The 15,505-nt window shown below is 36.3% G+C and overlaps 1 protein-coding gene across 1 annotated transcript in view; it reads right to left on the reverse strand.

The window, feature by feature from the left end:
• Positions 1-15,505, reverse strand: part of CBL (Cbl proto-oncogene) — a gene marked incomplete at its 5' end in the record, with an annotated part of 80,226 nt that overhangs the window by 50,675 nt on the left and 14,046 nt on the right. Inside the window, one exon of the mRNA XM_082844596.1 lies at positions 8,644-8,891. Within this exon, the coding sequence (XP_082700722.1) occupies positions 8,644-8,891 (248 nt within the window). The remainder of the gene's footprint in view (positions 1-8,643; positions 8,892-15,505) is intronic.

Raw genomic sequence — 15,505 nt, forward strand, 5'->3', positions numbered from 1 at the left:
AGATACAAGCTCTACAGCAAAGTAGATATTTGGTTTAAAGCAAACAAACAGTACTTTAGGCACTTACTCAGCCAACACCTACATTAGAATCTCAGCCAACCCCTACATTAGAATTTCTTAAGATCTTATTATCACATATTAACAAACCATAGTAACTTATGATTGACTGGTCTGCAAGCACTGTCATATTAGAGTTGTACAGGATGGTTTTGAGAACTAAATGTGACTTCTTCACCGCCATGAAACTTCACCTTCTCCATTTTAGCCCAGTTTTCTAGCCTCTTAAGCTGGGAACTTAGGACTTTGACTAGGTTCACTGAACTCAACTGAATCTACCAATCATGTTACTACAAGAAATGGGAAGTTTTCCAGGATCGTCCTTGTGAATCCAAGCTGTCACCTAAGAGGTATCACATCTTTTTCTTCATTTGAAATACAATTTGGTTGATTATATATTAATTATAGAAAATTTAGAAAATATATAAACAGAAAGAAAATTTAAATTACCTCTAATTCCAGTACCTAGAAATAAGTACTGTTGATATTTGGTATCACTCCTTCCAGGTTTTTTCTATATTTCTTACTTTTTACAAAAATGTGATCTTATTAGTTATACATACAATTCTGTGGTCTCTTTTCTTCTCCTTTATAGGAATATTATAGTCATCATGCTGTACATTATAGCCCCAGAACTTATTCATCTTATAACTGGAAATTTGTACCTTTTGACACCTTCACCTATTTCTTTAATACATTGTTTGTCTATCATTAATCTTCATCGACAAAAAATGTTTAGTGTCTACATTGTACACCATATCTTCTCTTGTTTATGTAATTCATCTTACACTGGACATTTAGGTTGTTTCTAGGTTTTGCCTTTCATATATAGCATCTAAATGAATGGCTTTGTAATTGTATTTTAACCCAAATCCCTTTTCTGTTCTTTCTGATAAATTTCTAAAAGTGGAACTATTGAGCAAAATTCTAAATCTTTCTATATAAATCACCCTCCAGACAGAAAGGCTAAACCAGTTTCATTCTACCACCACCAGGTATGAGAGTACTCATATTCCTATACCCTCCTTTTAAACACTAATTATAAGTAGATTTTTCCTTTTGTTGTTTGATTTTTCCCTTTTTTTTGCCAATTTTTCAGGTCAAAAGAAAATTATTTTATGACTAACAAATTGGACTGTTCTTTAATATTCATATTTGGTCTTTTATGCTTCTTCTTTCATGGATTATTTATTTCCTTTGCTAATTTTAGACAGAATTTGGATGGGGGGAAGGGAGGATACTTATTTATTTTTCTTTCCTTTTTTTTAAATTGAAGTGTAGTTGATTTACAATGTTGTGTTAATTTCTGCTGTACAGCAAAGAGATTCAGTTATACATATACATACATTCTTTTTTATATTCTTTTCCATTATGGTTTATCACAGGATATTGAATATAGTTCCCTGTGTTATACAGTAGGACCTTGTTGTTTATCCATTCTACATATACTAGTATGCATCTGCTAACCTCAAACTCCCACTCCATCCCTCCTCCACTCCCCTTCCCTTTGACAACCACAGGTATGTTCTTTAAGTCTGTGAGTCTGTTTCTGTTTTGTAAATAAGTTCATTTGTATCATTTTTTTTAGATTCCGCATATCGGTGATATCAAATGATATTTGTCTTTCTCTGTCTGACTTACTTCACTTAGCAGGATTATCTCTAGGTCCATCCATGTTGCTGCAAATGGCATTATTTCATTCTTTTTTTATGGCTGAGTACTATTCAATTGTACATATATATACACACATACACCACATCTTCTTTACCCATTCATCTGTCAGTGGACATTTAGGTTGCTTCCATGTCTTGGCTTTTGTGAATAGTGCTGCTATGAACATAGGAGTGCATGTATCTTTTTGAATTACAGTTTTGTCCAGATATATGCCCAGGAGTTGGATTGCTATTATCATATGGCAACTCTATTTTTAGTTTTTTGAGGAACCTCCATACTGTTTTCCATAGTGGCTGCACCAATTTACATTTCCACCAACAGTACAGGAGGGTTCCCCTTTTAGAGAGAATTTTTTGTTTTTGTTTTTTTATTCCTGCCTACTACTTTAATCTATTCTCTCCTTTCTTCCTTTGTCGTGCCTCCTTTTAAATCTGCTTGGCTGACTTCTCTCCCCCACCAGATGATTTTGCCCACTCTCATGGCTTTAAATACTATTCTTGAACATCACCAAATTTCTATCTCTATTCCAGACCTCTCCTTCTGAACTCCAAACTCTAATATAGCCAACCAATTGCCTGCTTGACATATCACCTTAGATGGCTCATGAGAATATCTCAAACTTAAAGTTGTCCAAAATGGAACTCTTAATTCCCCTCTCTCAATGTACTTCTCCCCACATTTGTACTCTGAATTCCCCATTTTAGTAACTGCCGCCACCAATTGACAGAGTTAATGACCACAAACCTACATCCTTGATTCTTCCCTGTCATCTTTTCTCACCCTTCTCTTGTCCAATCCACCAGCAATTCTTATTGAGTCTAGCTCCAGTCCACCTCTTACTGGTCCATTTTTCTTCCTTTCAACTTTTTCATCCTTAGTCTATACTATCTCATCTCTTACCTGGTATACAGCAGTAACCTTTTAACCTATCCCTCTACTTCCATCATTGCTACTTCCACAAGCCTAATCCATTTCCCACACAACAGCCAATACTATCACTGTAGAAGAAAAATCAGATTATGACTTTCCCGTTTTATACCTTTCCATGGCTTCCCATTACACCATCTATACACTGGCTCAAACCAGAAACCTATCCAATCCATTAGCAAATCATGTTATGCTAGCTTTAAAACACAGCAAGTTCTGTCCATTTCTTTCCATCTCTACTACCACCACTTTGTTTCAAGCCATCATCATCTCTCTCCTGAACCAAAAAGATACAGGAGCTTGGTGCTGCCCCTTTCCCAGTTGTAAGAAAGGCATTCCTGGGCTTCCCTGGTGGCGCAGTGGTTGAGAGTCCGCCTGCCGATGCGGGGGACGTGGGTTCGTGCCCTGGTCCGGGAGGATCCCACGTGCCGCGGAGCGGCAGGGCCCGTGAGCCATGGCCGCTGAGCCTGCGCGTCCGGAGCCTGTGCTCCACGACGGGAGGCCACAGCAGTGAGAGGCCCGCGTACCGAAAAAAAAAAAAAAGAAAGAAAGGCATTCCTAATGTAAGTGGGAATCTTTTCTCACCAAGCCCAAACTCCTCAACAAAAAGTTCTAAGCCACCATTATCTACCAATAGGATTTGGCACACTTGTTGAAACCTATTTTCAGGGTGCTAGGGAAAAACTACAGCAGTACAAATACTGCTGTTAGCTTGTGAATCACCACTCTTCCACTGGAGGATAATCTGGAAACCAAAAGAATACTAGTTCAGTGGTTATAGCTTGGAAACTAACGGAAAACGAGAGAACATAAGGTTATAAGCATCATGAGAGCTGTTTACTGCTCTATCACTGTTCTTAGAGCAGTGCCTACCACAGAGAAAATACTCACTACTATTTTTTCTTTAATGAATGGTTAGCACATAAGCTTTTAGTTATTTCTGAATTATTCCTGGCTGAATACAACAAAACCAAAATTTGACAATTTCATTTTATAACTACCTCTAAAAAGACAACATAATTACAACAGAAAAGTTTAATCTTACTTCCAAAATGGATACAATAAGACAATGACAATTTAAAATTAACTGCACTGTATAATCCCATTCAGCTTCTACTATAACGTCCTGCGCTCTAACGAAAACAGGCGCAAAAACGAGTTAAAGATAAAAGGCAAGAAAGCAGCTTATGGTTTTGCTGAATTAATTTTTTATAAAGTCTAAGAAGAATGAGGGCAAATATCTTTAGAGAAGTTAATTTACCTAATATCCTCTCTAAAACAAAACCAGGAAGCAACTATATTATATACTGATAGGTACACTTATGTACACTCTTCTAGAGAATATTTAAGGGATTAACTCCTCAACATCCAGTCTGGCAACAAATTCCCTCATGTACATGGCTTTGGGGAAACAGATATGTTCCCCAAGCCATAGCAGGTTTGTTTAGAGATGACACCTTGCCCTCACTGGACTAATCACTGCACTTAGCTTTTCTTTCCAGAGTTGACTGGTCCAGAGATAATCAATTGATCTATACCAAGCCTAAGTCAAAACTGGAACCAAGAGGTAGATGCTCTGCTACCGTAAGAAACCTGTAAGATGTAAATCTTGGGTGTAGCAGAGGCCAGATTTCCCCACAATTCAGACATTAATCTGCATTGAGAGAATGCAGTGTCCTGGTAGCATTTTCAACCACGGTTTCAGTTATTCCTGAGGCTTGCCTGCATTCTTGCCCTTAGTGCAACTCAAAATATTCACTCCTTCTAGAATATTACAAGTCTACAAATTTTCTCTCTCCCAAGAAGAAAAAGCAGGAACAAAGCATAAAAGGTCTATAACATTCTTCTGTGATCAAAAACAAAAACATTGAGCAAAAAAATAGAAACTTTCTCAACCTGATAAAGGGCATCTATGAAAATCCCACAGTTAACATCATACTCAATGGTGAAAGACTGAAAGCTTTCCTCCTAACATCAGGAACAGGACAAGGATGTCTGCTCTCACTACTTCTATTCAACATAGGTTCTATTCAACATATGAGGTTCCAGCCAGAGCGATTAGGCAAGAAAAAAAGCATCCACAAAGGAAAGGAAGAAGTAAAACTATCATCATTTGCATACAAATAGAGATCATGCAAGATCATGCAAACATGATCTTATTTACATAATATTCTAGGTAATCCACTAAAAAAAAAGACTACGACTAGAACCAATAGATGAGTTCTGCAAAGTTGCAGGATACAAGGTCAAATACAAAACCTCACAAAATTCAACTGTATTCTTCCCACACACCAGCAATGAACAATCCAAAAATGAAATTAAGAAAACAATTCCATTTATAATAGCATCAGAAAGAATAAAAATATTTAGGAATAAATTTAACCAAAGAGGCAAAAGACTTATACACTGAAAACAATAAAATGCTGCTGAAAGAAATTAAAGAAGACCCAAATAAATGGAAAGACATTCCATGTTCATAGATTGGGAAGACTTAGTATTGTTATGATAGCCGTACTCCCCACATTGATCTAGAGGTCCACTGCAACTCCTATTAGAATTCCAGCTGCCCTTTTGGTAGTAATTTTCAGGCTAATCCTAAAATTCATTAAGAATCTCAAACGGGGTGTTCCCCTGGTGGCGCAGTGGTTGAGAGTCCGCCTGCCGATGCAGGCAACACGGGTTCGTGTCCCAGTCTGGGAGGATCCCACGTGCCGCGGAGCGGCTGGGCCCGTGAGCCATGACGGCTGAGCCTGCGCGTCTGGAGACTGTGCTCCGCAGCGGGAGAGGCCGCAGCAGTGAGAGGCCCGCGTATCGCAAAAAAGGTAAAAAAAAAAAAAAAAAATGAGCAGAGGATTCAAACAGACATTTCTCCAAAGAACATATACAAGTGGGCAATAAACATGTAAAAAGACTGCTCATTATGTTACTCATTAGGGAAATGAAAATCAAAACCACAAAGAGATATCTACTTCATACCCAGTAAGATGTCTATAACCAAAATAATAATAATAAGTATTGGTGAGAAGTTGGAACCCCCATACATTGCTTGGGGAATGTAAAATGGTGCAGCTGCAGTGGAAACAGTTTGGTGGTTCCTCAAAATGTTAACCATATAATTACCATATGACTCAGTAATTCCAGTCCTAGGTATATACCCAATAGAACTGAAAACATAGAGCTTCACAAAAAATTGTACATAAATGTTCATAGCAGTATTATTAATAATAGTCAAAAGTGGAAACAACCCAAATGTCCATAATCAAAATGTCAATACAATAAAATATTATTAAGCCATAAAAAAGAAAGAAGTACTATTCTATGCTACAACATGGATGAACGTGAAAACATGCTAAGTGAAAGAAGCCAGACAAAAAAGGCCACATGTTACATGATTCCACTTAAATGAAATGTCTAGAACAGGCAAATCCGCAGAGACGGAAAGTAAATATTAGTGATCACCAAAGGCTGGAGGGAAGCAGGAGTGGGTAAAGGGGAGTGACTGCTAATGAACACGGGCTTTCTTTTTGGGGTGACAGAAATGTTCTAGAATTATACAGTAGTGATGGTTGCACAACTTTGTGAACACACTAACAACCACTAAATTATACACTTTACAAGGTAAATTTTATAGTATATGAATTATATCTCAGTTTTTTACACTGAATACAAAAAAAGCCTCCTAACAACCAAAATACAGATCGCAAAGATGGTACAGTAAAGCCACATATTTTCCTTTACTGGAAAAAAAAAAATGTATTCTCACCTCAAATTTATTTATTCTCACTTTATATATAATTTGTACAAAGCTGGTTGTATGGTCAAAGCCTATAGTGGATTAAAAGCTTCATATTAGGGGAAATGAAATTGATACGGACAGACATACTGACAGTAAGGTTTTGTTAAAAAGGTAAAAGAACTTACAAGCATTGTGTGAAGCCATTTAGTAAGGGCAAATTGGTCTGCGCATTTCATTAGGCTCTGGCAGTACCAATGATAAACAGCCTGATACAACAATCTATACTTATAGTAATGAAAATAATGAAGATGATTAATATAATAAGAGCTAACCCACTTATCACTTGCAATGTGCCAATCACTGTTGTAAGTACCGAACATTTAGTTACTTATTAAACTCCCAACGATCCTACAAGGAAAGTAATACTATTATCTCATTTTACAGATGAAGAAACCGAAGAATCACACAGCTAAGTTAAGTGGAAAAGTTAAGATTCAAACTAAGGCAGTTGGCTTCAGAGTCCCTCCTCTTCTCAACCAGTAGACTATTCTGCCTCTCAGTGACGAACTGTGTCGTTTAAAAAAAAAAAAAAAAAGTCAAACAATGTTCAGTGTGTCTAAGAAGACTGAAAAATCTACAATTTTTATTCCACTATTAAAAAAAAAAAAAAAAACCTGTTCTATGGCAGCCTGTTATCTATAGGAGAAAGTCTTGAGGTCAAAAAACAGCTCTTTACAATCTGACTCCAACCCATATTTCCAGCTTATCTATCTCCCCTAATTCTAGCCAAACCAGATCGCTCACGTTCCTTAAACAAACAGAGCCTGCATTTTCATGCCACTGTGTTAAAGGCCTTTTCTTCACTTCTCTGCCTAGAAAGTTCCTACTTACCCTTCAAAATCTAGCTCAAATAACACTTCCTCTGTGCCACCTTCCCCGATGCCACTAGGTAAAACTGTGTTCATACAGCATTTTGTACATATCTCTATTAAAGTATTTATCACATGACATCAGAATTGAATACTTAACTCTCCTTTTCACCGCCTAGAATTAGAACCTAGTACACTGTGGATAATAAATAAAATTTTTAAGTTTTGGTACGTAATAAAGTCCAAAATTATTTTTTTAATTCAGCAATACAAAACGACAAAAGTCATGAAATTTAAATAATTTAAATGGACAAAGTTCATTTTCACATAAATGAGATGTTACAAAGGTTCCTACAGATTGAATTCAGTTACCAGAAACCTTTTTAAGAAGAAAATACTAATACTCTGGACCAAACCTGAGTAATCTGTCCCAGTAAAGGTAACATGAATAATGATGTGGGTAAAATTTTAAGTGAGAGATGAAGGTTCCCAGAATCTAAGCCAACAGAGTCAAACGCTACAAGGATACCATTTAGTAAGTTACTGCTCGGCATGCTAACTGAATGCCCTCAGAAATTACTGTCCCTCCCAATTCAAGTCACTTCTCAAGAGTAAGTTACTCCCTAAAACTTATAATAGAATTTACATTTTATTACTTATTCCAGATGAGTTAATATTTAATTCCAATTAGACAAAACCAAACACAACTATACCATGGATACAATCAACCTGTTTCTCTCCCAGTGCATAATATACAACAACCAAGCCAATAACATATGGGACAGTCAGTATAGTTTTTAGTATTTAATAAGTACAAAAGAATACCTATTGGTCCCTCAAATGTTTATTGAATTAACTGCATTTTGCCAAGTCTATTTGAAAAGTATTCTATTCTATCCTATTTGAAAAGTTACTTTACCTATAAAGGAAATGTCATTTCACTTGGCTTTATTAAAAAAAGTTATCCAAACTACTGGCTAATTTTTTTCCTATTATCCCATACTTATAACCTACCTAATATGCTACCAGCTCGGGCAAAATCCTCTTACTGTTTACTGCCAACCCCAACTTTTTTCTTTCAGACTCTCACCTATCCACAAACTTTCATGATCTTCAGGGCCTCTGAAAGACCTACCGCCTCCAACTCATCTTCATGACTGTAAGTCACTGACTTTTCAGAGGTAAACAAATAATCAGAGCTACGGATGGATCAATACTCTCCAAGGTAACCTTTTATACAAAACACAGCTTTAAGTCAAATGTCAACTTTGCATTCTATTCTTGTTGACATAAAATTAAAACCAACTCAACTATTTCTATGTGTTACCTATTCAGGCAGTCACAGACCTGAATAAATATTTGTGTAGTATTCTCCATTACCTAGGCTGAGAATTCTCCTCATACATTCTTTCTTTCCCCTCCTTGAAGAGGCTTATGGTCTGCTTAGTTTTCTTCATCAAATTCTCCATGAACACCCTAAAATACTCATTTTCTCCAAGGGTCTCCATCTTCCCCTCATATCTTGACAAGATAGTGCGGAGATGCTGGTAGGTGTCTGGCAGCAGGTCTAAGATATAAGGTGGGCTATTCTTTAGCGCCAGCTTTGGGTTCTGACACAACCGCACCACCTGCAACAAATGGAAAAGAAGGGCTATTACTTGGAGGATCTTAAGGGCAATTTCCTTTTTTAAGTTTAGAAAATTATAAAATATGTGCTCTTTTGCGGAAATACGAAAAATGCACAAGAATATAAGAAATGATCCCTAACCCACACCCACACCCACAGGCAATCACTTTACATTTTTAGTAGTCTCCCTAGAGGGTGGGCTCTTAAAACCATATCTAACAGTTCAGACAACACATAGAAGACTAAACAATTGGGGTGGGGAAGACATCCACATACATGCCTAAAAGCGAATTCCTCTGAAATGCATGGCTCACACCACAGCAGAATAAAGAAAATTTCCAGGGGCAGAAATAAAGAACGAGGCTGCCCTGGGAGGTAAACCTGGTAACACGCAGGAGCCTAGAGCTTTAACAACCACTAGGGGACAGGAGCACAGAGGCCTTGGACCCAGCAAAGAGTTGAACTGAGACACCATTCCTTCCCATATAAATGCAGAACTCTCAGAATTTGCCTGGTTAATTCATTTTACCTTCTTTTACTTTCAACTTTTCTCAGTTCTTAGTTTTAAGTAGGTCTCTTTTAAAGAACATATAGTTAGACTTCTTTAATCCAATGTAACAATCTTTTTTTTTAACTGGTGAGTTATTTGTTGTAATGACTAATAATTTGTATTTATTCCTACCATCTTATTTAGTACTTTCCATTTATGTGGATTTTTGTGTGTCTGGAAGAGACATAAATTAGTGGGACAGAAAATTCTAGAAATAGACCCACACATATATAGACCCTTGACATCACAAAGGAGTGATCTTTCCCAAAAACAGTAGTGGAACAATCCATATAGGAAAAAAAGAAAATCAAACTAAATCCTTACCTTACACTATGCAAAAAACAAAACAAAACAAAAAACCTAGATGGGCTCTAGACCTAAATGCGAAAGGCAAATAAAGCTTTAGAAGATAAGAAAACTATCTTTCATTACTTCATGATGGAGAAAATCTTAAACAGGACCATAAAAAACATTAATCAAGGAAAATATTAATTAAATTCTACTATACTCTAAAAGAACTTCTAAGATACCACAAAAGAGTAAAAACACATGTACAAAATCAGAGAAGATATTTACAATATGTATATATCCAGACATACATATCCAGAATATATAAAGAACATCTACAAATCAGTAAGATAGGGACTATCTTTTTTTTTTTTTTTTTTTTTTGGCTACACCGCGCAGCACACGGGATCTTAGTTCCCCGACCAGGGATCAAACCCGTGCCCCCAGCAGTGGAAACATGGAGTCCTAACCACTGGACCACCAGGGAATTCCCAAAAATGGACAAAAGACTTGAATAAAAACTTGACAAAAGAAGATATCCAAATAACCAATAAACATATGAAATTGTGCTTAATCTCATTAATCATTTTAATTTCATTAAAATGACAACTGTAAGCTCTCAATTAGATACTATCACTACACACACCAAATTGGCAATGCCAACCACTGGCAAGGAGCAAGGACCTTCAAATACTGCTGGTGGGAATCTAAACTAATAAAACCACCCTGGAAGATAGTTCGGCACTGTATGGTCAGGCTAGAGACTCATATGCCCTACAAACCTGCAGATCTCCGCCTGGAAAGGTATACTGGGATACACATACAAAAATGTGTAACTAACAACTGCAAACAACCCAGATGTCCATCAACAGTAGAGTGGATAAACTGTAGTATATTTATTAGCAACAATACACTACCACGTGGATGCTCCTCTCAAACAAAGTAAATCTAAAGAAACCAGAAACAAAATATTTACATTACAATTACATGTATATGACTACATTACTATTACAAAGATATCCCTCTAAACTATACTGATGCAATATGCATACATAGGTGGTAAAAATATAAGTAACAGAAAGAAAATAATTTTACTTTACTTGTAGCTGATATAACTGTCCATGAATAAAATGAAAGAATTGACAAAACATTAGAAACAAAACAGTTTAATAGGTTGCTGGATTCAAAACTGATATACCAAAAAAAAAAAAAAACCAAAATGGCATTCATAAAAATTTTATAAATAATTTTAAAATGTAATTTTAATTGCTGCCATTTTGAATGGCATGAATAAAAATTTAAGGTTCCTAGGAATATATCTAACAAAAAATGTGTAACACTCTTATGAAGAAAACTACAAAACTTCACTGAAGAACATAAAAACAGAAATTAATGAAGAACCCTATCATGTTTAAGGAGACGTCAGTTCTCGCCCAAATTAGTATATAAATGCAGTGCAATTCCTATCAAAATTCCAAAAAGATTTTTCATGGAACTTAACAAGTTGATCCCAAAACCCACACGGAAGAAAAAGAGACCAAAACCAGCCAAGCCTATTTTGAAAAGTCACAAAGTAGGTGGTAGTTACCCAATGAGTTATCAAGACTTTTTTAAATCTTAGAATTAAAATAGTGTGATGTTGACCAAAGACAGATAAATGGCCAAATGGAAAAGAAGAGAGCCCAAACAGAGACACGCATGTATGGAAATTCAGCATCAGAGTGGCATTACAAATCAGTTCAAGAGGAATTCCCTGGAGGTCCAGTGGTTAGGACTAGGTGCTTCCATTGCAGAGGGCACGGGTTCGATCCCTGGTAGAGGAACTATTATCCCTCACGCCGTTCAGTGTGGCCAAAAAAAGAAAAAAGAAAAAAACACACACAAATCAGTTCAAGAGAAAAACTACTGGAAAACTGGTTATCCATATGGGAAAAAAAATTACATCCCTTACACGTTACATGAAAAGTAAAGTTCAGATGAATTAAAGATCTTGTGTGGAGAAAAAACTTTAAAGCTTTTAGAAAAAAATTTGGAAAATATTTGTTGAACTTTATGATCTCAGAGAGGAAGTATTTCTTAAGACACAAAAGCAAATCATAACCATAAACAAAACAAAATGACAACCCACAGGAGAAAATATTTGCAAACAAAGCAACCGACAAGGGATTAATCTCCAAAATATACAAACAGCTCATACAGCTCAATATCAAAAAAACAAATGACCCAATCAAAAAATGAGCAGAAGATCTAAATAGACATTTCTCCAAAGACATATAAATGGCCAAAAAGCACATGAAAAGATGCTCAACATCACTATTAGAGAAATGCAAATCAAAACTACAAAGAGGTATCACCTCGTACTGGTCAGAATGGCCATGATCAAAAAATCTACAAATAATAAATGCTGGAGAGGGTGTGGAGAAAAAGGAATCTTTCCACACTGTTGGTGGGAATGTAAATTGGTACAACCATTATGGAGAACAGTATGGAGGTTCCTTAAAGAACTAAACACAGAACTACCATATGATCCAGCAATCCCACTCCTGGGCATATATCTGGAGAAAAACATAATTTGAAAAGATACATGCACCCCCATGTTCACTGCAGCACTATTTACAGTAGCCAAGACATGGAAGCAACCTAAATGTCCATTGACAGAGGAGTGGATAAAGAAGATGTGGTACATATATACAATGGAATATTACTCAGCCATAAAAAAGAACGAAATGATGCCATTTGCAGCAACACAGATGAACCTAGAGATTGTCATACTGAGTGAAGTAAGTCAGACAGAGAAAGACAAATACCATATGATATCACTTTTATGTGGAATCTAAAGGAATGGTACAAATGAACTTATTTACAAAACAGAAATAGAGTCACAGATGTAGAAAACAAACTTATGGTTACCAGTGGGGGAAAGGGGAGAGAGGGATAAATTGGGAGATTGGGATTGACATATACACACTACTATATATAAAATAGATAACTAATAAGGACCTACTGTATAGCACAGGGAACTCTACTCAATACTCTATAATGATCTATATGGGAAAAGAATCTAAAAGAGTGGATGTATGTATACGTATAACTGATTCACTTTGCTGCACACCTGAAGCTAACACAACATTGTAAATCAACTATACTCCAATTAAAAAAATATTTTTAAATCATAAATGCAAAGACTGATTAGTTTGACAACACTAACATTTTAGTAACGATAGATCATAAGAACTACTGAACTACTTTTTCCTTTTTTCCATTTGTTTAAAAAAAATGCAATTATAATACTGTATTATTTTTTTCAACATCCTTTTTATTTTCTTCTTGGTAAACTGCACTTTCATCAACGAAATATCCTTCTTTAGAAACACTTCTTGCCTTAAAGCCCCCTTTAATGTATCTAATATAGCTAAACCAACCTTCCTGGGTTGGTGTTTGCATGGTGTATCTTTTTCCATTCTTCTATCTTCAAACTTTCTGTATTCTTACATTTAATGCATGACTTTGTCATGCAGAATATAGCTGGTTTCCTTTTAATTCTGACAATCTCTGATTTTAACCAATTTGACCTGTTTACACTTCAACTATGAAACTGTTATTATTGTAGGTCAAATACTGGCAATTTCATATGGTTCACTTAATAAGTACTGATCCTATAATAAATAATAATTTACTATTTGTTTCCTATGTATCTCTCCTGTTTCATCTTCCTTTACCTCCCCTTTCTTGCCCTCTTCCGGTTTAAGCATTTTTTTATTTTCCCAATTTTCTCCCCCAACAGCTTGCCAAATATATATCCTTTTACTACTCTTTAAATGAATACCTTAGTAATTATAAAATGCATCTCTGACTCATTAAATCTTATATAAAGTAGTACTTTTACCACTTCCCAGACAACGCAAGGAACTTGGGACACTAACTCCATTTACTCTTTTCAAGTTATGTGCTATTACTATCACACATTTTAATTCCATATATCATATAAAGTCCACAAGTCATTATTATTACTATTACTTCTGTTATTATTTTATACGGCCAATATTCATTCACATTTACCCACACAACCCCCCTTCCCAATGCTCTTCACTGCATCTGAAATCATTTTCCTTCAGCCTAAAGAACATCCTTTAGTATTTATTTCCTTTAGGGTATAGGCTGCTGGCTACAAATTCTCCTCAGTTTTTGTTTATCTCAAAACATCTTTATTGTGTAACCACTTTCAAAGGCTATTTTCCCTGGATAAGAATTGGCAGTTATTTTCTGTCATCATTTTATAGCTACAGGCATACCTCGGAGATATAGCAGTTTCGGTACCAAACCTCTGCAATAAAGGGAGTACGGCAATAAAGCAAGAATTGCAACAAAGCAACTCACACAAAATTTTTGGTTCCCCAGTGCATATAAAAGTTATGTTTACACTATACTATAGTCTATTAAGTGTACAAGACATAGTATGATTAAAAAACAATGTACATACCTTAATTTAAAAATGCTTTATTACTAAAAAATGCTAATCATCAACTGACAACACAGGGTTGCCACAAACCTCCAATTTATAAAAAAACGCATTATCTGTTAAGTGCAATAAAATGAAGTGCAATAAAATGAGAGATGCCTTCTAGATGCCACTGTCACTGTTGAAAAGTCAGGCTGTTAGTCTCACTGTTGCTCCTTTGAAGATAAAATGTCTCATTCTGTGGTTGCTTTTAAGATTTCTCTTTGCCTCAGGTTTTCAACAGTTTTACTACGATGTGCCCAGGTGTAGTTTACTCTGGATTTTTCCTGGTGTTTATAGAGCTTCAATTTGGAACTTGATAATTTCTGTCGGTTTTGGAAAATTCTCAGCCAATTTCTCATCAAATATTGCTTTTGCCCCATTCTCTTTCCTCTCTCCTTCTGAACTTCAAGTACTGATACATAAGACCTTTACTCAATATTCCATATGCCTCCCATACTCTTTTCTGTATTCTCCATCCTTTTGTCTCTCAATGCTTCAGTCTGGATTTTTTTTTTCTGACTTACCTTCTACCTCACTAATTTTTCCTTCAGCTTTATGCTATTAAACCCACCCACTGAGTTAACAATCACTTCTTGTGTTTTTCAGTTCTAGAATTTCTATTTCATTATTTACCATTTCAGATCTCTGACAAAATTATCTATTTTATCTTTTTTTTTTTTTTTTTTGCGGTACACGGGCCTTTCACCGCTGCGGCCTCTCCCGCTGCGGAGCACAGGCTCCGGACGCGCAGGCTCAGCAGCCATGGCTCACGGGCCTAGCCGCTCCGCGGCATGTGGGATCTTCCCGGACCGGGGCACGAACCCGTGTCCCCCGCATCGGCAGGCGGACTCTCAACCACTGTGCCACCCAGGGAAGCCCTCTATTTTATCTTTAATTCTTCTAACACATTAATCATAGATATAAGTCCATGACTGATATCTCAAATATCTGTATCCCCTGTATCTATCTTTTATCAATCTTTCCTGTTGGTTTTCAGTTGTAGTTTGTTTTTTCGTAAGCCTAATTATTTTTTATTGAGTGCTGAACACTGTATATAAAAAATTATAGAGACAATCTGAGGCTACGGATGATGTTATTCAGAAAGGATTTACTTTTTTTTTTTTTTTTTTTTGCGGTACGCGGGCCTCTCACTGCTGTGGCCTCTCCCGTTGCGGAGCACAGGCTCCGGACGCGCAGGCTCAGCGGTCATAGCTCATGCGCCCAGCCGCTCCGTGGCACGTGGGATCTTCCCAGACCGGGGCACAAACCCATGTCC

This window comes from Leucopleurus acutus (assembly GCF_964270905.1).
Source record: "Leucopleurus acutus genome assembly, chromosome: 8".
Taxonomy (NCBI): domain Eukaryota; kingdom Metazoa; phylum Chordata; class Mammalia; order Artiodactyla; family Delphinidae; genus Leucopleurus; species Leucopleurus acutus.